The 25,041-nt window shown below is 41.1% G+C and overlaps 1 protein-coding gene across 1 annotated transcript in view; it reads left to right on the top strand.

Annotated features, from left to right (window-relative positions):
- Positions 1-25,041, top strand: part of TPO (thyroid peroxidase) — an 89,333-nt gene that overhangs the window by 28,530 nt on the left and 35,762 nt on the right. The window contains exons 7-12 of the mRNA XM_005289655.3: positions 7,448-7,963; positions 17,762-18,020; positions 18,479-18,649; positions 20,767-21,004; positions 24,062-24,270; positions 24,735-24,905. Of these exons, the coding sequence (XP_005289712.2) occupies positions 7,448-7,963; positions 17,762-18,020; positions 18,479-18,649; positions 20,767-21,004; positions 24,062-24,270; positions 24,735-24,905 (1,564 nt within the window). The remainder of the gene's footprint in view (positions 1-7,447; positions 7,964-17,761; positions 18,021-18,478; positions 18,650-20,766; positions 21,005-24,061; positions 24,271-24,734; positions 24,906-25,041) is intronic.

The following is a 25,041-nucleotide window of genomic DNA, read 5'->3' as shown; positions in this document are numbered from 1 at the left end:
TAAATAGGATTAAGTGAGTTCAAGCTTAAGGAATGAAGATAGAAAAGGTTACAAGTAAAACAAAACAAAATATGGTTCTAAAGGTCGAAAAGTTAATCTAGCAAGATACAGGCTTTGTTCAAGATGTTTTTCTCACCCGTCCTTCTTCTTTCCAGCATTGGCTGACTTCCCCTCAGTCAGGACTTTTCACAAAAGTACAAGGTTTTGGCTTTCCTTGTCTTCCTAGGTGAAACAGTTTTGCCTAAGCAGGGTTTTCACCCTGTTGATTGAAGGACCATCTTTCTCAGCTTTCTCTGTTCCCTAGTGATGGATGTCAAAGACAAGGCCGGCTCTAGGCACCAGCAAAGCAAGTAGTTGCTTTGGGCGTCAGATTTGCAAGGGGCGCAAGAAGCCAGCATGGGAGCTGACAACCAACAGGGGGCCCTGGGAGCTGTAGTTCCTTGGTTAGCTCCCTGCCTATAGAGCCAGCCTTGGAGCAGGGAAAGAACTACATTTCCCAGCATTCCCTTGGCCACTAGCAACAGGAAAGGGCGGGGGAAGGAGTATGGAACTGTAATCGGCAGCTTGCTGTGAATGGTAGGGACAGAGCCAGCTCTAGGTTTTTTGCCGCCCTGGGCTTCCCCCGCACCCCTGTATTGCCCCAGCCCTGGACTCTCCCCTGCCACCCCAGCTCTGGCCCCCACCTGCACCCCCCTGCTGCCCCAGCCCTGGGCTCTCCCCCCACCCGCACCTCCTGCCGCCCCATCCGCATCTCCTGCTGCCCCAGCCCTGGGCTCTTCCCCTACCCACACCTCCTGCCGCCCCATCCGCATCTCCTGCCGCCCCAGCCCTGGGCTCTTCCCCTACCAACACCTCCTGCCGCCCCATCCGCATCTCCTGCTGCCCCAGCCCTGGGCTCTCCCCCCACCCGCACCTCCTGCCGCCCCATCCGCATCTCCTGCTGCCGCAGCCCTGGGCTCTTCCCCTACCCACACCTCCTGCCGCCCCATCCGCATCTCCTGCTGCCGCAGCCCTGGGTTCTTCCCCCCCGCACCCACACCCTCTGCTGCCCCAGCTCTGGCCCCCACCTGCAACTCCTGCCGCCCCAGCCTTTGGCTCTCTCCCCTCCTCCCCCGCACCTCCTGCTGCCCCAGCCCTGGGCTCTCCCCCGCCCCCCGCACCCTCTGCCGCCCCAGCTCTGGCCCACACCTGCACTCCCCTGCTCCCCCAGCCCTGGGCTCTCCCCCCACCTGCACCTCCTGCTGCCCCAGTCCTGGGCTCTTCCCCCCCACACATAGGGTGACCAGATGTCCTGATTTTATAGGGACAGTCCCGATTTTTGGGTCTTTTTCTTATATAGGCTCCTATTACCCCCCACCCTCTGTCCCGATTTTTCACACTTGCTGTCTGGTCACCCTACCCACACACACTCCCTGCCATCCCAGCTCTGGCCTGCAGCCCCTGCTGCCCCAGCCCTGGGCTCTTCCTTCCCACCCGCACCTCCTGCCGTCCCAGCCCTGGGCTCTCCCCCAAAGAAGGAATTGGGGGAACTAACTGGATGGTGCACCTCTCTATCTGAAGCCTAGCAAGGGAGGTATGTGGATCCCACTAGAATTTAAAATGAAAAGTATGGGAGGGGAGGCTCTACTAGACTGGGCAGCTTTAGATACAATACCAGGCATGTAGAAGGATTTACACTTCTGAGCCATGGAAGCAGAAATTGACTTTTCCTTTCCAAATTTAGCTAATATTCAGAAAGGGAATCTAGCACCTGCCTTCCAAATTTGAACACCCTCAAAATTCAGGAATGCTCAAGCTCAATTTGGGCAGCTGTTGCTTCATTTCCCCCAAATCAAATATATTGATCCACTGTAACTTGCTGTAGAAAAAGTAGAATAAATTGAGCCAGAAATGCTTCCCAGTGGTTATTAGTACTGAAATTGATCTTTTCAACAGCCATTGCTTTTTTTTTTTTTTTAAAGTTTTAGTTTTATTTGTTTAAAAGGAAGACCGTGATAGTGCATTCCACATAAAAACAAAGAATGGAACAAAAGAATAATAAAGGTACCTCAACTTTTCCTCATTTATGTAGGGCAGTCTTATAATATGCATCCAGATATCCTCCAGTCACACAAGCTGAAAATTGTTCCACTTTACTGCAGTTTTGTAACCATGCGGGAACCAGTCCTGTCTGTGTTCTGTGCACATCCAAAATTCCTGCTGAATGACCCGCCCTGGGAGCAAGTTACCAGTGACCCAGGGCTTGGGCGGCAGGAGGTTGCAGTTTGGGGCGGGGGAGAGGGAAAGGGAGAGAGCCCAGGGCTGGGCGGGGGGCGGCAGCCAAAAATTTTTTTGCTTGGGGCAGCAAAAAACCTAGAGCCGGCCCTGGTCAAAGATGGGTATCTTCCATAGTTCAATTAATTTGTTTCAGGAGGCAGGATGACCTCATGCTGTTCCTCTCTTCCTGTGGGTTGGCCCCCACCCTGTAAGTTTTTTATGGAAATGGGGCTTCCATTGTTTCTGATTCCATAATACTTAATTAGAGACAGGTAAGTAGCTGTGACATTTGCTCTTGTCTGAGCAGACTTTACAACCTAATATCAATGAGTATCTGTAATTCCTTACATAATGCTAATACATACAGTTCACAATTATATTTATCACCAGTGTTTCTTTAGCTTTCACTAAAGACCTTACTCGATATGCTTTTATACTACAGTAATATTGTATACTATCAGTTGATTCAATTTCATATCACTTGAGGTTCAACCTCCCCATCTTTATAAGCCAGTAAACCTTTGCAATTAATTCTTCTGAAAAGTAAAACCAGACCAAACTTCTCTCTCCTGCTGGGTGCAGATTTCATGCTGTCCTCTCTCCCACCAGGGCTGGCTCCAGGCACTAGCCCTCCAAGCATGTGCTTGGGGCGGCACCTGGAGGGGGGCGGCGCTCACCCGAGGAGAGCGGGGCTGCGGCTGGGCTCGCCGCCCTCCCCCGGCGCTCCGGGCGCCTGGGGAGAGCTGGGCCGCGGCGAGCTCTCCGCCCTCCTCTGCTGCGCTCCCCGCCGGGAGGCAGGGGGCGGCGGGAGGTGGGAGGCTTTTTTGCCTGGGGCGGCAAAAAAGCCAGAGCCGGCCCTGTCTCCCACTTGCTAGCATTATGTTTGCTTCTATCCCCCATCAGCCCGATGGGTCTGTTTACTGCCTATACGTGAACTGAGGTAAACACACATTCTTATGTTTAGGATAGACCTATTAAATAACTCTTCCTTATATACCTGGTTCAAATATATTTTAGTTAGTTTTAATTCCAGAATATATCCATAACTCATTGTATACATATATCATACAAGAATATTAATGATCAGTAAGTTATTAGTTTTCAAGTGATATCTCAAAACACATATTTTGTAATGTAAGTACAGAATTCGTAAATGTTAAGGCCAAAAAGAACCATTACGGTCATCTAGTATGACCTCTTGCATAACTCAGGCCACAGAATTTCAGTGGATTCCTGCATCAAGCCCATAACTTCTGGTTGAGTTAGTTCATATCTTTCAGAAAGATGTAAAGGGATCACTTCATCCAGTACTGGGATGGGATACCACAGCTGTTTTAACAGAGCACTATAACTCTTTGGGACAGGAAGAGGTGGGAAATATTGTATCCAGAAACTCAGGCTATGCAAAGAAATCTCTCTGAGACGTAATTAAATGGAGAAACCTGGCTATAAAAAACAGGAGTTTTCCTTTGTATCTTTCTCAGTAGAGATGTGCCAGAGTTGTTTAGATTTTTTCTGAGCCCAGCAGCCTCGTGTACAGTTGCTATCTGAGCCCGTGGTATCCACTAACTGAACTGCAGTAGTCAGAACTATTCATCCTAAACCCAGTCTAATTGAAATATATTCAGCCTTTTGTTTTAGAGAGGTACATATTAAAGAGGTTGCAGTCTTAATTTTCTAAGTCCCACCTGGGCTTTCTGTCTCTCGTTTTTTTTTTTTTTTTAATTAATCTCTCCTGATTTGAGGGTTAGGTATAGGGAATCTCTTTCAAACCACTAGAATGTTTCAAAACAGAAGAAACCTTTTCAGTATGACCACTACAACCCCTGACTGATTCCTGCATGGAGTCTTTCAACAATAAATGACAAAAATCACCAGCATAATTTATATCTTTAAAACAGCATCAGCTGTAAAATAGACCCATAATTAAATGGATGGGGAGATTGAGATGCTTTTTCACCCTCAATGGTTACTTCAGGTCAGAGTCAAGGCACAATGAAGCATTATTAGGGCTTCCATAGTGTACTGGTTCTGTTCTGGTTTATTATTTATTGTATTACAGTAGTTTCTAGAGACCCCAACTGATATCCCCAATGTCCCATTATGCTAGACACTGTACAGAGACATAATAAGAGATAGTTCTGAAAAACTTACAATGTAAATAGACAAGACACAAAAGGTGAGAAAGGAAATTGAGGCACAGAGAGTAGAGATAACTTGCTCAAGGTCACCCAGCAAGCTAGTATCAGAGCCAGAAATAGAATTTAGGTCTGTCTTCTGAGCCCTGGACTACCCTGCCTCTCAGAATCTCCTGTATATAAACAGAGAATTTGAGTTATCCTTGCTATCAATATAGAAAACTTCCACAAACCCTGAATTCCTTTTAAAAAAACTGCAACAAACACTTCTCTTCATGTGGTCACTTTCCGCAGAACCAATTCGCTATAGGAGTTAGACAATGCAGTGCATTGAAACAATTCGTGACTTTCATTCTGCTACACTTCACAATCAGCATGTTCTTTTGTGCATTTATAATATAATTTTAAGTTTATGTGCAGCTGACCCAGGAAAGCTACCATAGCCAGGCTGGGTGGCGTTTTTTATTTTTATTTTTTTGTTTTGCTTTGTTTTGTTTTTTACCTCCTTAATTATTCTTTGCAAAGAAATGGATTGATAAGAATATTCTTCACTGATTTTAGAGAGAAATGCCATTTTATATTCATTTCAATAAAAAACACTTTTTTTCCAGGTCATGTTTGATATCATTTGAAAAAATAACATAAGAAACCTTCATTTGCTCATTGAGCTGCTGGCTGCACACTACTTAGCCCATGAAAAAGAAAAGAACTCATTATGCAGTTCTGCCAGTCCCTTAATGTTCATTACTGCTGCTTTCCTCCACTGGGGCACAGAATGATCTGAATTAAAATTGCAGAGGCAGTTAACCAAAGAATATTCACTGTGAACTTCACAGACTCTTGGTCTGTTTTGTTGTGGTCCTCTCTGTTTACTAAGTTAAAGGCCAAACATACATTTCTTTCAATTATAGCCAAACTCTTCCAATCCTTTCCTGATAACTAGAAGCAAGAGGTAGTCAAATCCAGACAGCACTCTGTAGCTGTCAGTCTCAGAAGAAACTGTATTTGGAATAGAAACCTAGCCCTTTGCCCACCCTACCAGCTTCAGGGAAGCAGAGACCACCATAGCAGCAAAAGACTTAGTAATGGGGACAAACTCTAGACTAGAAACCCAAGGGAAAATAAATAATTGATTTTAACAACTGAAGGAACAAACAGCAAAATAAACAAAATATATGTTTACTCACAAAATATAATAACCTACCATTGAAATTATCCTACTTAGCTAATGGGGAAAGAGGATTTCTTAAGCAGGCAGGTTTTAATAGGCTTAGAAAATAAACAAGTATTGCTTTAACATGATGATAGCACTCCCTACAGTGATGAGCTTTCAGTAGTTAGAAAAATCTATTTAACAAATGAGATAAAAATACCAGCACCATGTAAAGCTGTTAAGCTCCATTCCACAGTTCCCGTTAGCCTTTTTTCACCCCTCTTAAATCAGATTTTATTTCCATAACCCCCAAGAGACTTCTAGCTTCTATGATCTCCCTCCAGCCCCTCCACACCTCTTTGATCTTTTCACAGGATATTCCAGCTGTCTCAAATTTGTGCACATGTCAACACTGGTTTTGGAGCCTGCTGAACTAACTTGTTTAAATAACAAAAGTCTAAGCAAAACAATGTAGAAATTTGAAAGGTAATTATATCACCTTGTAGGATGTCTGCAACATTAATATGTCTATCCATGCTTCTTTGCTGCTATAGTATTTGTTTGAAAATTTAACAGCAAACAAATAGGATGAAAAGAAAAAGCGGATTAGGTCAGGTGTCTCTTCAAAGCAGATGTGTTTTACTTTATCAAACGTCTGCAGATGGTTACCCTATGGGGGATATTTCAGCAGCTTCAGTAAGTGGTACCTGTACTTCCTTACCAATGGTAAAAGATCAATGGGTAAGAAAGTATAGATTTTCCCAAAAGTTCATAATTGCATATTCTTTGAAACTCAAAATCATGTTTTTAACAGCAGTTTTCATTGGAGGTGTGTATTTTTAAACTCTGGGCCTTGACACATCCTTTTTATGGCTCACCATGTCTAATTACACTGTGCGTGGTGATCTGTTAGAATCTGGAAATGATGGGATTTTCAAAAAAACTGCAGTTCATAAAAGCAGCTCTGTATTAAACAGGGCAGATAGACTTCAGACATTCCGAAACATGATTGTTTTTATTTTAGTGATTAATTTTATTTTCTTAAACAGAATAGCTGACTCAGAGTTTCTTCTAAAATGTAAAGAAATCCTGTCCTCCTCTGCCTGTTGATTAAGAAGTTCAGGGGAGACGCCTCCATGGTGCACACCTGCTAATCAATTCACAAAATGTCCAGTTAGGGCATAATCCCAAACTCATTGAAGTAAAGGGGTTGTTGATGTCATTTGACATCACAACTTCTCCATATATTTCATTGATTTCAATGAGCTTTGGGTCAGGCCCTAACTGAGGTGAAGTCTCCCTGGTCCACGTGCACTGTACAAAGACGAGCTCTCTGAAGCAAGAGCTTTTGCACAGTCCTGCTCTGGACTATGGGCACCTTCACTACATCTGAGTGTAGGCAGCTAGGTTAGCTGCACATGCGCAAGCAGCATGGCTTTCTGAAATGAGAAAACTCATGCAAAATCTGTTATAGCACACAGTGTTCAATGACTCATAACTTGATCATGTGAAAAACAATTTTTACCAGAACTCACAGGCAATTCTCTTCAGTGAGACCTGTTTGATGATGAATTTCATGGGTTTAATTCAGTCAAAGAATTGTTCAGAAAACATAGCAGTACATTTTTTTTTTAATGGACAAAGTATATTTTTTCACTCTGCCTGTTCTCAAAAATGGCTAGACCATTTTTGCTCAAACTTCAAAAACATATATACCTAAATAAAGAACACAGAGACAACCCTAGAAAACTTTAGTCCAGAAAAAAGGTGTTTCAAAAAGATATGAACAACTGAAATGTAGGGTTTAGAATGGAAACCTTTATGGAACCCTTAGTGCAGTAGTCACTTCCAGTCCAGCTATGTTATTTTCACTGCAGAAAATGTCTATTTTATTACACAGGTATTTGCCAATGATACGCTATCAACAGGAAGAGAGTGCATGCCTTTTTATCGTTCATCTCCTGCATGTGGCACTGGTGATCATAGCATTCTCTTTGGAAATCTATCAACATTAAAGCCAAGAGAACAGATCAATGGTTTAACCTCTTTCCTTGATGCTTCCACTGTCTATGGCAGCACGCCTGCTGTTGAAAACAAACTAAGGAATTTTACAAGCAAAGAAGGCCTCCTTAGAACAAATGTGCGATATTATGATAATGATCGGGAATACTTGCCTTTTGTAGACCAGGTCCCATCTCCCTGTGCACAAGACCCTAACTCAGATGAAGCTGAAAGGATCGAATGCTTTATGGCTGGGGACGGCAGGTCTAGTGAAGTAATCTCATTGACAGCTATGCACACCTTGTGGCTGCGAGAACACAACCGCCTGGCTAAAGCACTGAAAAAACTGAACAGACATTGGAGCTCGGAAACAGTTTACCAAGAAGCTCGCAAAATTGTTGGTGCTCTACATCAGGTTGGCTGACTAGTTAATTGTCAATTTATTGCTATGGCTCTGCTATGATTTAATTAGGCACAAAACTGAAAATGTGTTTTCATGAGCTGAATAGCTTTTGAGGGTCATGTTACCTTCCTGGCTGTCTCTATTTTCAACTTCAGATTTTTGGTGTCAGATTTTCATTCTTTTCTCAAACGTCTTAATATTTAGATTCCTTTGTTTGTTCAGATGCCACGCCTCTCTGCTGTCATTTTTTCTGGCATCTTTGCCCTTTCTAGCTGCATTTCCTCTTTCCTCAGACTTTTCCTTCTATTTATTCTACTGAGGTCTCTTCGCTCTTTCTGGCTCTCTCTTCTTTATAGTAATTTTGGGAAAGGAAGCAAGTAAAAAAATAGGTAAGTCTCCCACAGTGCACAAAAGTTTGTCTTTCTAATGCAAAATCTATAAACAAATATTCTCCTTCCATAAAAAGACCATAAGCTTCACACTACCAAACTAATGCATAAACCCCTAGGGCAGGGCATAGACTTTGAGCCCTAAAACTTGGGAAGGAGAAATCAATATGGAAAATAACAAAGCAGACAGGAAAGTAGAGATACAGAGTTTCATATTAAATCAATGAGTAGAAGTCTTCATAATTAAACTGAAATTCTAACATCCACCAGGGTTTCACTTTCAAGAATTATAATCTTCTACATTAAGATACTCTTATGAGATATTTTGTTTTCATTTTACTTTTAAATATAATGTCTCTCCCAACCATTCCATTGTGATTTGAAAAATCTATCCTTAGATTACAGAGTGTATTTATTGATTCACAGACAAGTAGAGCAAATATTGCATCCAGGTATCCAAATCAAGTAAAAACTCTTTACGTTACCAATACACTCTAGCCTATGAATTTGGACATGAACATTATATTTAGGTCATAAAACTAACTTTTCTTTAGCAGTTTTCTAGTGAGGAAAATGGTTATTTCTCCTTGTTCACACTGATCCAGTCTCTGTGTTATAATCCATAGCACTGGATCTGAAATATCAGGTTTGGAACACTTTGGAAACAACAGGCCTTTCACACAGTCTCTAATTGCTAGCAGCTGAAATATTTGTGACACCAGATTGTGGATTTTTCTGAAGAGTAATAGGGAGAAAAGCAGACTTTAATGATCATGAAAAAATATTGCTTTCCTTCCACCTGAACTCTCTGCAGTAAACATGGAATGAGTCCTTCAGGAAACCATGTGCATTTGATGTGAGACTACTGGTTGCACGAAGAAAGAATACACATAGAAAAATAACTCATTTTATTTGGAAACAGTATGTAATCTGTCTATTTTAGATAGTCAGGCCATTAGCCTCTCTTCCAGCTCTCCCAAGTCAATTCCTCTCTCTTAAGTGTATTTTTTGTTTTAAAATCATTGTATTAACAAGCTCAGACTGGTTATTGGTACTAGTTAGAAGAAAAGAACAAATCAGAAATCCCAAAACTAGGCTTCTGTGCACGCTGATGTTAGTGGGTAGGAATATGAAACATCATGCCCTTAAACAAAATAGTTTGCACAAGGCATTATTCTTTATGACTCTGGGCTACTTATTATCTCTACCAGTATCACAAAATAATGAGATCAGCCTGTGGCATATGAGTAATATTTTTGAGCTGACCTATCCTATTTAAGGACACTCATTCAGTGGATATAATTGTAGTAGCTTTATTAGAGTGTTATAATAACTAGAGCACAGGCAAAAGCTATGGTTGGAGTTGTCTAAAACTTCCATTCCAGGATTCTATATTCAGTTGCTCTAACTTCCTAAGATTTTCATCTTTTTGGCGGAATATGTCCAGGTCTAGTCTCTCCCTGAGGGTGCATATTTATGGAGAGCTTGAACAAAACCAGTTCATCCTTTTTTAAAAAGGAATATGATTTTTTTAAAGCACTATTTCCATTAGATTTTTTTTTTCAATGTTGCTTTTTAAACAGCTCTACTGACAAGCAAACAGAAGTCGAAACTTGACATTAATACAGCCCTTGGAAGGGACTCGTGCCTTTCAAGGTTCTGGGGGTTTGATTTGTTTTAGTTATGGACATTTGGAAAGCATGTTTCACACAAGTGCAGTAATTTGTTTAAACCACGGCAATACTTTAAGTCTTTCATAATATTCTAATTGATGAGGACTGTGCTGTGCAAACATGCACAGTTAATTCCATGTTGAAGTAAAATGTATTGGGCCCTGGATGATTCAGTGTTCAACCAAGTTCATGCTCAATGATGGAGACAAGACAGAATAATTTCAATGTTGTGACACGTGCCAAGATTTCTTTTGGGAGTGTTTAGAAAACATGTCTTTTTTTTTCCTGCACTTGCTCACAAACATCAGTGTAACTCTCCTGACTTGAGTGAGGTTACTTCTAGTTTGTCCTGGTGCAAAAATGAGAGGAGAATCAGGACTACTGTCTAGGGCAGGGGTCGGCAACGTTCGGCACGCAGCTCGCCAAGGTAAGCACCCTGGCGGGCCGGGCCAGTTTTATTTACCTGCTGACGCGGCAGATTCGGCCGATCGCGGCCCCCACTGGCCGCGGTTCACCGTCCCGGGCCAATAGGGGCGGCGAGAAGCCACAGCCAGCACATCACTCGCCCGCGCCGCTTCTCGCCACCTCCATTGGCCCGGGACGGCGAACCACGGCCAGTGGGGGCCGCGATCGGCCGAACCTGCCGCGTCAGCAGGTAAATAAAACTGGCCCGGCCCGCCAGGGTGCTTACCCTGGCGAGCCGCGTACCGAACGTTGCCGACCCCGGGTCTAGGGAAACCATGAAAGTACAATGTTTTGTTCTTTTAAAGTAATTAAAATTCTAGGAAATTTCATATAGTAAAAAAAAAATGAAGAGACTGTTAAGCTTGCAAAGTTAAGTACTCAAATGCCAGACGGGAGAGATTCCAGAAGACTGGAAAGGGCAAATATAGTGCCCATCTATAAAAAGGGAAATAAAAACAACCCAGGAAACTACAGACCAGTTAGTTTAACTTCTGTGCCAGGGAAGATAATGGAGCAAGTAATTAAGGAAATCATCTGCAAACACTTGGAAGGTGGTAAGGTGATAGGGAATAGCCAGCATGGATTTGTAAAGAACAAATCGTGTCAAACCAATCTGATAGCTTTCTTTGATAGGATAACAAGTCTTGTGGATAAGGGAGAAGCTGTGGATGTGGTATACCTAGACTTTAGTAAGGCATTCGATATGGTTGCATGATATTCTTATCGATAAACTAGACAAATACAACTTAGATGGGGCTACTATAAGGTGGGTGCATAACTGGCTGGATAACCGTACTCAGAGAGTTGTTATTAATGGTTCCCAATCCTGCTGGAAAGGCATAACAAGTGGAGTTCCGCAGGGGTCCGTTTTGGGACCGGCTCTGTTCAATATCTTCATTAACGACTTAGATATTGGCATAGAATGTACACTTATTAGGCTGCTAGACACTTATTAAATTTGCAGATGATACCAAACTGGGAGGGATTGCAACTGCTTTGGAGGACAGGGTCATAATTCAAAATGATCTGGACAAATTGGAGAAATGGTCTGAGGTAAACAGGATGAAGTTTAACAAAGACAAATGCAAAGTGCTCCACTTAGGAAGGAAAAATCAGTTTCACACATACAGAATGGGAAGAGACTGTCTAGGAAGGAGTATGGCAGAAAGGGATCTAGGGGTTATAGTAGACCACAAGCTAAATATGAGTCAACGGTGTGATGCTGTTGCAAAAAAAGCAAACATGATTCTGGGATGTATTAACAGGTGTGTTGTGAGCAAGACACGAGAAGTCATTCTTCCGCTCTACTCTGCGCTGGTTAGGCCTCAACTGGAGTATTGTGTCTAGTTCTGGGGACCGCATTTCAAGAAATATGTGGAGAAATTGGAGAGTGTCCAGAGAAGAGCAACAAGAATGATTAAAGGAGTTGAGAACATGACCTATGAAGGAAGGCTGAAAGAATTGGGTTTGTTTAGTTTGGAAAACAGAAGATTGAGAGGGGACATGATAGCAGTTTTCAGGTATCTAAAAGGGTGTCATAAGGAGGAGGGAGAAAACTTGTCCATCTTAGTCTCTAAGGATAGAACAAGAAGCAATGGACTTAAACTGCAGCAAGGGAGGTTTAGGTTGGACATTAAGAAAAAGTTCCTAACTGTCAGGGTGGTTAAACACTGGAATAAATTGACTAAGGAGGTTGTGGAATCTCCATCTCTGGAGATATTTAAGAGTAGGTTAGATAAATGTCTTTCAGGGATGGTCTAGACTGTATTTGGTCCTGCCATGAGGGCAGGGGACTGGACTCGATGACCGCTCGAGGTCCCTTCCAGTCCTAGAATCTATGAATCTATGAATGCTAGTAGCAACCTTAACTCTGCTCTGATATATCATATTATTTTTAAACTAAGGATTTAATTTAATGAATTTAGGTCACACACAGGAATAAAAACATATTTTTACATTTCGGTTACTAGATAGCAACTCTAATGTGATTCCGGCTTTCTCTGCAGTTTAAAAATAAATAACTCCCTTCCTCATTCATATAGATGTAAAGCATTTCTTGAAGCCAGTGCTGGGGCTGTACTACAGGCCAAAAGAACCTTCCCCTCAACCTCCCAAAGCCTGCCCTAAATTGCTACGTGGGGTGGTAAACGCCAACAGCAGAACCCAGCACTAAGCTTGGCAAATAACTATCTTCCTATTTTGCTGAAAAGATCATGCAATTTCTTGAAGGCTTCTCAAACAGCATGGGTCTGCTCCTCTTATACCAGCCAACAACAACCCACTTATACTGAAGACTATATCCTAATGCATTCACACCAAGGCCTGAATTAAGGTTCCACAGGCAGCCTTAAATTTGATTTTTCCTTCATTTTGCAACCTTTATACTTTTTTAATGCATGGGCTGGAGAGTACCAGCATGGGTCTCAAGGAGGCCAAAGAGGAGGAGGTTACAGTAATCAGCACAGGTGCTCACCAAGCCATGAACTTGCATAGAAGCACTTGGACAGAAAGGAAGGGTTGAGTTTGTTAAAATGGTTGGAGAAAGAACTGGCAAGATCTGGGGACAAGTGGTAAGAGTATGTATGAAAAATGTAAGTCAATTCCTTCTAAAGAGCTTGAGCTCTGTGCCTTTATAGTCATGTCCAGAAAGCATGCTGATTTTGATACAGGACTGAATGTCTAGAGATCTGGAATTTATTTATTCTAGGTTCTGCTGGAGACAGATTGTATGTGATTTTGGACAAATCATTCAATCTGTGCCTCAATTTTTGCCACTTTAAAATGGGAATAATAATACTTCCCTATCTCACAGATATGTTCGGAGGATACATTCATTAATGGGTCACCCTTTACATTAAGGTTCCATTTATAAATTGTTTGTAAAGGGTTAGCAAATATTTAGTAGATGTTATAAGTATGTAATAGACATGTGCTATAGAACTTGAGAGTATTATACATTATAGCTGTTGTTACTATGATTGGTTATTTTCTATTACTTCCTAAAGAGACCTTTCACAAATTCAGCAGATTCTACTTACTTGCCTCACAGCCATTTCTATAATTGTAAGGAATTTATGCAGCCTGAGCAGTGCTTGTAATTTATCCTGTTTGTAAGGAACTCAGGAAGCCTATGCAGGGCTTGCAATTAAATTAGTATACCTTACTACCCATCGGTCTTTGCCCACCAGAGGCTACCCATGCCAACTATAGTTTATAGGAAGTTAGTTTTCAGAGTAGCAGCTGTGTTACTCTGTATCCGCAAAAAGAACAGGAGTACTTGTGGCACCTTAGAGACTAACAAATTTATTAGAGCATAAGCTTTCGTGGACTACAGCCCAGTGAGTACCAGTCTTTGCTCAGTGCAGTGGCTGTATGTTTCCTTACCCACTAGGGGCTGCATTGTGTTCTCAGAATAAAGCCTGGTGCCACTGCTGCGTCACCTGGATCTGAATCTGTTCTGAGCGTTATCTCGTTCTGTGACAATAATAGGTACTATTCTTGGTAGGTAAGTAATTTCTGTTTCAGCCTTATTTTTGTCCTTCTTTTGGATAGTTCAATTCAGTTCACATCTGCTTTGTAAGGTGATGGTTGTTTATTCTTCCCTAGGTGGACTGAATGTCTCTAAGGCACAGTAACAGTCCATTTCTTCCTGCAATGGAAATCTGAATGGGAGTGCTCTTTTTGTGTTTGCACTCAGAATACTGCCTAAAGCCTTGTTGCAAGCCAGACACTAAGGGCAATGTACTGAATCTGAGGAGCAAGAAAAATGAAAGTGCACCTGCAGTTAAAAATATACTGTTTAAACAGAAATGTATATAAAATTCTTTATGAGCTCACCAATTGAAGATGTATATCCCGTTTCCCATGTAGAGACCAACTTAAAGCTCCAGGAAAGAATCTACATTTTAAACAGAATGACAGATTATTTTATTTTTTAGTGTTAGCAGCAAGACTTTGTATTGCACATTCTTGGGAAAACGTGACTTCTCCTGGGGAATTGTGATATAGTAAAATATGGACTATCCTTGCAATGGAAAACCTTTCACACCAAGTATGTACACAAGGGAAGCACCAAAAAAAGAATAGGTATGTAGAAATTTGGTCGCCCTTTTTAGCACACTCCAAGGCAGAGGCCAGCATCTTTTGCTAGGTTTTCTGAATATTAACCTGCTCCTGAATAGTAATGGAAGATGTAGTATGTTAATGTTAATACTCAGTCTGTATTTAGACAAAACCATAAATTAAACCCTCTGAGCCACAGGTGCCATTTTTCTGGGTGGGTGCTCCACCCTTTCTCCATCCCGAGGCCCCACCCCCCTTTGCTCCTCCCCCCAGTGACCCGCCCTCACTCCACCTCTTCCTGCCCCTGCTCCATCCCTTCCCCTAGTGCCTTCTGCCCACCGCCAAACAGCTGATCAGTGGGGGCTGCCGAACAGCTGATCGGCAGGGCCCACTAAACAGCTGATCAGCAGGGGGCTGGTGGGTGCTGAGCACTCACTATTTTTTTCCAGCTCTGGAGCACCTACAGAGTCAGCACCTATGCTCTGAGCAGTCATGTATTGGAAGGCCACTAGCAACTCTTGGAAGCCTCTTGTTAGAAATCTGTCCCGTGAATTTAAATTATTAAATTACGCTAATGGTCCATTTAATCCAATATTTTGTTTCCGATGGGACCAGTAGCAGATACTATTGAGGCTGCTCTGCAAGTATATGGACCATGATTCATGTACCTGCTCACCAGATGTGATATACAGTTATGTAGGGAGCCCGATGTGAAAATTTTGTTCTGTCACTTATGTAGAAGAGGCTGAATATATAAGGAATACGGTATTAAAAACGCTATGATGATTATTGCATGGCAAATATGAAAAGAAACACGTCTTTAAAATCACTCACTCTGATTAGGTGGCACACTTTCTTTCTGTGTCACATATACTGCTTTGCATATCAAATGCACAGAAAAATCATTTTGAATCTCTGCAGAGTGCTTAGACTTGTTTTTTAAACTTCAGCAAGAGTGTAAGTCTTTAAATACATTTTATTGTTTCTCAACACCTCTTGAGACAAGTCCAAGTTAATTAGATTGTGAGCCTGCTCCAAAGGTTATGTATTAGAGATTCTGATATGCAGTTCTTGTACTTTTATGTCCAGAATTTTTTTCTCCAGTATCCTCCTCAGTTTCCCCTTTGATTTTCTATAAAACACTTTTGTCTGGCACAGCACCACTACCCCTCAAACCCAAACCCTACCAAACCCCTGAATCTTCCAGCACAGGACTCCTTTACATTGTTAGCCTCATAATTGTAATGACCTTTGCAAAATTGGAGCCCCCGTCTTCAGCAGTGCATGGAGAACCTGAATGTGAACTGTCCTCCTCCTTCAGGCCCACTGGTGGAGGTGGAGGGCTTGACTTCACTATCCTCCTGGAACGGCGGGTAGAAATCAATCTCTTGGGGATCGATTTATCGCGTCTCATCGGGACGCGATAATCGATCCCCGAATCGACACACATACTCCACCAGTCCAGGTAGGAGTAAGCGCCGTCGACGGGGGAGCCGCGGCGATCGATTTGCCGCCGTCCTCACAGCAGGGTAAGTCGGATCAGATACGTCAAATTCAGCTACGCTATCCCCGTAGCTGAATTTGCGTATCTGAAATCGATCCCCCCACATAGTGTAGACATAGCGGGAGATCTGGCCTTTTGTTGCCTCCTGATTGGACCTACCATTGGAATAGGAGAGCAAAGGCAGCCCTTGAATTGTTATGTCTATATGGTAGAGATTCCCAATGTGCTTGTGCCTGGAGTTGACTTTGTCACATTTACATCATTGTTCTGTTCTACTTTGGCCAGTTTGGGTTGCTTGATAATGAAGCAAAGTACTCACTTTCCTTTCTCCCTGCTTCACGCTGGTCCTGGAGATGTGAGTATTACCTCCTCAGTATCTCCAACCTCTGCTTGCCTCAGAAGGGAGGGTCCAAACTTGACAAGTCCATACTCCAGCCCTTTATATGATAGCACAATATGCTACTACTGGGCCACAAAGCTGACTTGAAACCTAAAGTTACAACTGGCGCTAACAATACCCGTGTGTGTGATAAGTGTTGGCAAATGTAAAATTTTTAAATGACAACCACACTACTAATTTCCCGCAATTAAAAAAAATATATTTGACAGACAGTATGCAAGGAAAATCTAATCTAATCAAGCAGCTGTGCAGTCTTGAGAGAGCTTCTTTCTTATATGAATATAACTAATTTAGAAACGTGCATAAGTGGAAGCTGAATAAGAATGAGCAACAGCTGCCCATACTGCTCTGTGTAGAGTGACTGTTGGCAAATATGCAGTGTCATATCTTGTAGACTTCATTGGAGCTTGCTTTTCTGTGTGACATACCCAAGGTAATGAAACCCAATATCTGATGAGACTATGTTATCCCTGCTTGATTTTCAATATGCATTATATCAAGCTTCTACGGTATTTGGTCAATTTACTGCATATTCTATCGAACTTAAAATATATTTTGAGTTCACTATACTTCATATTCATCCCATTATGCTTTAATAAGTTCAAATGTAATCTTTAATCTTTTGTCAAAATGAAAAAGTTTCATTTTATTCAGTGCAATATACCTTTTTTTTCAGGGGGACAAGTATTACTAGTAAGCTTTTTTATATGCTTCAGTAATTCTATTACATTATACAAGCACTTGATAGGAGATGTTTATCAACATTTCCATTATACAATCTGATTTGTGGGGGTCTTTAAGTTGGCTGCAATTTTGTATGAAATGTCTATCAAAGGATTCTGGGAGTAACCATTTAAACATGTGACTGAAAACAAAATCTGTTCACGGTTTATGCTGGTTTAGTTTAAAGGCTCAGTAGTTTATGCTGTCCCAATCCAGTTTTTAGGATTTAAATCAATGCTGGGGATCAGGGAGTTCTCAAGCTCATTGAAGTCAAAGGGAGCTATTATAGAGAGCATTGGTAATCTGTCCATGCCAGGCTATGATCTAGTTGTTGCACCAATGGATTTGGGAGCCTGGATTGCTGGGTCCTATTCCTAGCCCTGCCACTGACTCTCTGTATGACCTTGGGCAAGTGATTTAACTTCTTTTTCCCCATCTGCAAAATGAAGACAATACTACTTACCTACCTCACCGGGTTGTTGAAAGTGTTAATTAATTAATGCTTGTAAAGTACTGGATGGAAATGTACTATACTAACGGGAAGCATTATTATACTATGTAAATATTAACTGAGATTTTTTTTCTTTCTTTTAGATTATTACTGTAAGAGACTATATTCCAAAAATCATTGGCCCAGAGGCTTTTAATCAGTATCTTGGTCTGTATAAAGGCTATGATCACAGAATAAATCCCATGGCTTCAAATGTATTTTCTACCGCTGCTTTTCGATTTGGTCATGCAACAATACACCCAATAATAAAGAGACTTAATGTTCAGTATCAAGATGACCCAGACCTCCCAAATCTTCATATGCATGAAGTTTTTTTTAGTCCCTGGAGGCTCATTAAAGAAGGTATGTTTTTATGTGGACTACATCTTTTCACATTATTGCAGCATTTTCCAAACCTCTTCCTAATTGCATTTCAAAATCTTATAAAATCAACAATATTCATTTAATTGCATCATTGGTTCAGGTTGTTGAACAGTGCCCAAAGAATTAATGTCAACCGGGACAATTTATTCTTGTTAACTAGTCTTTTGAAACACACAAACAACGTCATTAGAAACATCTAATTCATCTCATATAATCAGTCTGTTAGCAATGTTTCTGCTGTCTTAAGAAACAGACAGTGCCTCTTAACTGCATTATTATTTTCTTTTCAAAATGGAGCATATCATTATTTTGTTTGAATTTAAGGTGAATAATTTTAAAAATGTAGAGAGAAAAGTGCATGCAGAAATATTTAGAAAATTTATAATGATTTTGTTTTCACATGTACTTTGACACTGCATTGGTTTTATGTTTTAAAGGAGGTTTGGACCCTTTACTAAGAGGTATTCTAGCAAAGTCAGCAAAACTACTGATGCAGGATCAAATCATGAATGAAGAATTAACAGAAAAGCTCATTGTATTGTCAAATAATGGGTCATTGGACTTAGCCTCATTAAATTTACAGCGTGGACGTGATCATGGACTCCCAGGTCTATTACTTTTTTCTAGATTTTCTATGCTAATGATTCAGACATCACTACCTGTATTTGTAGCATACTGTAAATTTACCAACATGGTTATTAAGTGAAAGCTATGTCTAGTTAAACAGAGACATTACAGCAGTCTCTTTTAGGAATACACAACAAGAGTAAAAAGTAGCTATAATGAAGACAAAATATTCAGTAGCAATAGACATGAAAACAACCTCCTTAGTTTGAAAGGGACAAACCATAATGCAGGGGGTTACTGTATGTATCTGGAGTGGCTTTTTAGTAACTATGACTTTTATTAGAATTGGTCAACATTTTTCAAATCTCAAAATTGTAAATTTTATTTTAAAAAAATCACAATTGTTACAATTTTCCCCTATGCTTTTCAATGAGCTCTACCTATTAGGTTTTTTCTAAAAAATAAAAGACAACCATAAACCTTCAGTTTAAATTATTTTTATTTGAGCTTAAGGAGAACAATATGGAGAAAGAAAAGTCGTCTCTATGGGTTGCACAATGTAATTCCCACTTCAGGTAGACATACAAGCACTAGCTTTGATTGTGCTAGTGCACTAAAAATAGCAGTGTGGCCACGGCAGCATGGGCAGCAACCTGAGCTAGCCACTCCAGTACTGTCCCATCCGATATCCGATGTATGTACTTGGGTTGCTAGCGTAAGCTGCTGCCCATGCTGCCACAGCTGAATTGTTATTTTTACCATCCAAGATCAAAGCTAGAGCACGTATGTCTAGGCGAGCTGGGCATTACATCACTAAGGACAGTGCAGACGTACCCAAAAGGAAATTCATAGTGTGTGTATGTGTCTCTTCTGTCTCTGCAAACAGGCATAGCTCAGAAATGGAGAAGTGCAGTGCACAGAAAACGAAGGCATTGAAGTGTCTAATGCTCAGTGGCTGAAGCAGACATGGGGCAGTCCAGAGCCATGATCAAGTAGTGTGTGGGTGGTCTAGTAGCCAGGAGGGCAATCAGTCTTAAAACTACTCCCAAGCAATGGTCGGCATTCTTTCAGGGGGTCGGTAGCTGGGGGATCCAAACCAAGGGGCGAGGTGGCAAGGCAGGGCAATGCAGCAAGGCAGTTTAGGCAACAACCAGCAGGCAATGGTTTCCTCAGACAGTTTCCTCTTCCTGTTGGGATCTTTATATAGTCCAGGTATCCCATGGGAATGCTGTCTATCCTGCCAATCAGGGAGTTGGGGTGTGGCTGCTGGAGCTGTAGACACTTAGCAAAGGCTGCTGGTCAGGGGTGGTGATTCATCATTACCACTGTAGTGTGGCGGCTACAGATGCCATCTAAGGACCTCAATGGGCCTCTTTTTGATACCGGTTTCCTGACATCATCACAGTTACATATGCTACCAATGTCCTTCTTGAGAAGTATCATTAGATGCCAATGATTCACCAAAATGGTTTTAATAGTTTAGTTTTTCCAGACAGAGAAAGAGAAAATGTCATTTTTATATTATGAAGCAATTCTCATCCTCTCTCATTTTCCCTTGTTCTGGTATCAGCCTGACACACTATAACCTCTACTGCTTGTACTGACCTGACCCTGTTTGTGTCTGAAATTTGTTCTTCATTCACTCATTTCATTAATTCTAAAAGGCAACTTTGCAGCTTCAGGCAATGTAGTAAGACTTTCACAGAGCAGTTAGTTTGAGGCCTATGTTTCTTTCTCTTTCTCCCTTTCATTAATTAAAAATTAGATTCAAGGTACAAACGAATGGGCTAAGACTTTTCATTCTAAGATGCACTAGCCACAAACTTTTGAATTTTCCTTTTGCTCTATCATCAAGTCTTCAGAATTTTTAGAAATGGAAATGTTATTTTATGCCTAGTTTTACCTTCATTAACATAATGTAGCTTCAATATATCTAAAATGCCAGATTTTGCTACCCTTACTCACACTGAGTAGTACCTCACTCTGTGAATAGGTCCATTGATTTCAACCAATTTTACTAGGTCTATTTTCAGAGGGAGATGCTAGTTGGTGTGAGTAAGGGTATCAGAATCTGGCTCCTATAAATGAGTTAGTTTTGGGTGCTACGTTAAACTGTCAGATTTCAAGGCTAATCTCTCTATAAACTTAATATCATTAGGTTACAATGACTGGCGAGAATTCTGCGGTTTACCAAGACTGGAAACTCAAACTGACCTGAACATGGTAATAGCTAATAGGAAGGTAGCTGAAAAAATCATGGAATTGTACAGCAATCCAAACAATATTGATGTTTGGCTTGGTGGCCTAGCAGAAAACGTCCTCCCAGGTGGTAGAACTGGCCCACTGTTTGCATGTATAATTGGAAAGCAAATGAAAGCCCTGAGGGAAGGTGACCGGTAAGTTTATTTATATTGTTTATTTGTACATAGCACCTCAAAGGGTGCTGGGCACTTCACAGATATGAGAAGTCCCTGGCCCTTATAAAAACATTATGACAAAAGAGGGAGGAAAGAGGAAAACGTACATGCATTTTATCCCCACCCCACTGCCACTTTTTATTGTTCCTTAATCCCTTGTTTACCAATTTCTTTCTTTTTTTCTGGAATTTTCTCTCTATTCTTCCTTTTGTTTGTATGTGATTCCTACCAGCAAGGAGACCATTCCTATGGCACATTGTAAATGAACAGCAATCCCATGCTGCTATTCAGCAAGCTGATTCCTCCTGCACAGCCCCTGTATGAGACTTAAGTGGTGCAAAAAATTTTATGCAAGTGTGAAAGTTCATCCTGGGAAAACAGAGTTTTACCTGTATAAGAACTGCAGGCTCAGGCTCTGAATGAACACAAGATTCAGTCATAGTAACATAAAAACAGTCCATTTTTTAATGAATTTTAGAATCAATGGGCACCGCAGGAAGTGGTGTGGGCCAAGGGGTGTGCTGGCCACCATTCCCGCAGCCCCCATTGGCCTGGAGTGGTGAACCAGTGGGAGCCGCGATCGGCCAAACCTGCAGACACGGCAAGTAAACAAACCAGCCCGACCCGCCAGGAGCTTTCCCTGAACAAGCGGCGGACAGGCTTTGAGAACCACTGGTCTAGATAATACTTAGTCCTGCTTCAGTGCAGGAGACTGTACTAGATGACCTATCGAGGTCCCTTCCAGTCCTATATTTCTATGATTTCTATGCCTGACATTGTACCAATGTTGTTTGATACAAATGGGTGAGCTGACCCCAGTTCTCTGTGATAAAAAGATGCCAATAAAGTTAAAAGGTTTAGTGTTTAAGGGTACATCTACACTGCAAAAAAAAAAAAAAAAAAAACAAGATTGTCAACAAGATTCAGAGCCAAGGTCAACTGACTCAGGCTCACAGGTCTCTGGCATGGGGGTTAAAAATAACAGTATGGACTTTGCTGCTTGGGCTGGAGCTTGGGCTCTGAAACCCAGCAAAGGGGGTGAGTCTCAGAGCCCAAGCGGCAACGTCTTCACTGTTACTTTTAGCCCTGTGGTACAGGCCGCAGTCAACTGATCTGGGTTCTGAACTCGCTGCCATGAGGCCTTTTATTTTTTTAGTGTAGACATACCCTAAAACTGTAATTTGACCCATCCTAATGTATGGAACCAAGATTTGACCAGACACAGGAAAATAAATCATTATGCTCTCCACCATGGAAATGAAGAAGTTGAGATGGTCAAATGTTAGGACACGCTGTAATAGGAAATAAAAGGAGATTGTGAGGGACCTAATGCTGGTTGCCCCAGTTGAAGACAAATATAGCGAAGCTAGGCTATGTTGGTATAGACACATCCAGTGGAGACCTGAAAGCAATATTGGTAGGGTGGTCCTTGCGATGATCATGGACAACCAATAGAGAGGCCAAAGATTCATCCATGGATCAAATATCAGCGGACCTTAGTGAGACTAACTGTGCAACAGCAAGATCATGAGTTTTGGAAGAAGACTATAAAATGTGTCGACCCTGAATAGGGAAGCATCAAGAAGGAGGAGGAAGAAGATTGTATAGGCAGGCTGGGATAACAAGTTGATTGATAAATACTGAAGAAACATGTAATATTTTGTTTTGGTTGTCACCCCTCTAGGGGAGTGAAAGGAAAAATCTATTTTTTTTAATTTAGTGACTTTGGTTTAGTAATACAATGCTTAGGTAACCTGATGATTCATATATTAATTGAGATACCAGTTAACAAGGAGTTCAAGATATCAGTTCCCAGATATTGATTTAAGATGATAAATCAGAATTGAGCAAGATTTCTGACTGGTTGAACTCTATCCTGGTAGGATCGGAATCTCTCAGCTACATGACTAAAATTAAAATTATTCCCTTTTGAATTGGCCAAACCAAGTCCACACTTTAACTCCAATAGAATCATTTGGAAAAAAATGTTTCTGCTCCATCTGGAGTTACTCCTTTTTCCCTTGCCTTTTCTTATTCAGATGCTTCACGCTGAAAGAGGCAAAAATTCTACAGCTGATCTTTTGGCTGTCTGGTTGTAGACTATACTATGGCTTCTCATGTCTGAATTGATACCCCTAAGATGAAAAGTTTCCTTTCAAGCTAATTTATATATATATTGGTGATGTGTCCTGTAACATATGTTTAACAAATTCTGTATTGTGGAGACATGTAAGTTACAAATGCATAGTCTGACTAATGGTGCATGTAACACTGAGCGTGAGGTACAAGCAACTTACATTCAAATTTATCTTCTAAGATTTTACTTTTATATTTATTATGTTTGATTAATGAAAAGCAATAACTGATTACCAAGTCTGCATATATGAATAGTGATCATCCTTGTGCTGAAAATATCTCCATTCTTTATGGCTTGGAGGGTATCTGATTTCCTGGTGGGAGGAGGTTGATAGTGAAGAAGGGAAGAATTCAAGAGCAGTGTCAAATTGTTCTTCCCCACTCAACCTTCTGAACACACTCCCACCCACCCACTATCCATTATTCTAATGGATAACTTCCTCTTCTGATGTCAGAGCCACCTCTTTTAGATTCCCCTCCCCACCCCTTTTACAAGATGATTTCATCCTCTTGATTTTGCTAATTTTAAGGGATGGTTCTTAAGGTGCCCCTGTCAGGGAAAAAGGGTTAGCCCTTGGTCCTGCTAAGTGCTGAGCACTCCTGTAAGATACTAAGCACGCTCAACTCCCACTGACTTCCACAGGAGCTGGGGATGTTTAGCATGTTGCAGGAGAACTGAGCACTTTGCAGGATTGAGCCCATAGCCAATTTTACATTGAGCACATACATCTTCAACCAATGTAGTTGTTGTTGTATTGCCGTTAGTACAGTGCATATTCCTTAACTGTAACTAAAAAAAACTGCTTATTTTTTGTCTCATAATAATAGTGCACTCTGCAAACAGAACTAATTAACACCTCTAATGTAATCTTTTTAACAAGCACCTACCAATCTTTGCAGATTTTGGTGGGAAAACAGTCATGTTTTCACAGAAACTCAAAGGCATGAACTAAGAAAACATTCTTTGTCCCGTATAATCTGCGATAACACAGGCCTCTCAGAAGTGCCACCTGATGCCTTTCAACTTGGGAAGTTTCCTCAAGACTTTGAGTCATGTGACAATATACCAGGAATAAATTTAGAAGTGTGGCAGGAAAGCAATCAGCAAGGTAATCTGAGAATTAAATATCTTTATTAAATGGGTCGGAAGAATGGTCCAGTGGCTAGAGAGTTGCCCAGAACTTGGGAGACATGAGTTCAAGTGCCTGCTCTAACACAGATTTCCTGTGACATTAGGCAAATCACTTCATCTCACTATACTTCAGTTCCCCATTTGTAAAATAATACTTCCATACTACACTGGATGTTTTGAACATAAATACATTAGTGATTGTAGATAGGTGATAATTGTACAGTACTCACCATTAAAAAGTCAACATTTAACAAGAGTTACCACATACTGATATCTTAAATACTGTACTTAGGCCCTTAAAAAATCCTGCTTAACTTGAGGCACATGAAAAGTCCCACTGAAGTCAACATAGAGTAGACATGGAGAGTGATGTGCGAGAGATAAAAATAGTAAAGCTGAAATGTACCTTTAACTCATAATGTGTCCTTTTTATATTTCTAGAGGAAACATGTGGATTCCCAAAGGGAATAGCAAATGGAAACTTTGTCTATTGCTCAGAATTTGGAAAATCCATGGTGATTTACTCATGTCAACATGGGTACCAACTCCAAGGAGAAGAACAATTAACCTGTACAAGCAGAGGATGGAATTTTCAACCACCAGTTTGTATAGGTATCTGTATTCACACATCTGACTTTTTAATGACCAAGACTAATACAATTGACCAAAAATAAAAATTTCTTATTATTTCCTGTTAAAAAATAAACTATTTCAAAACTCCTTTCCCTTTCCATGTTCTGGCTGCCAT

The sequence above is a fragment of the Chrysemys picta genome, chromosome 3, assembly GCF_011386835.1.
Source record: "Chrysemys picta bellii isolate R12L10 chromosome 3, ASM1138683v2, whole genome shotgun sequence".
Taxonomy (NCBI): domain Eukaryota; kingdom Metazoa; phylum Chordata; order Testudines; family Emydidae; genus Chrysemys; species Chrysemys picta.
The sequence above is the reverse complement of the archived record's forward strand: the minus strand, read 5'-3'. Positions and strand labels throughout refer to the sequence as shown.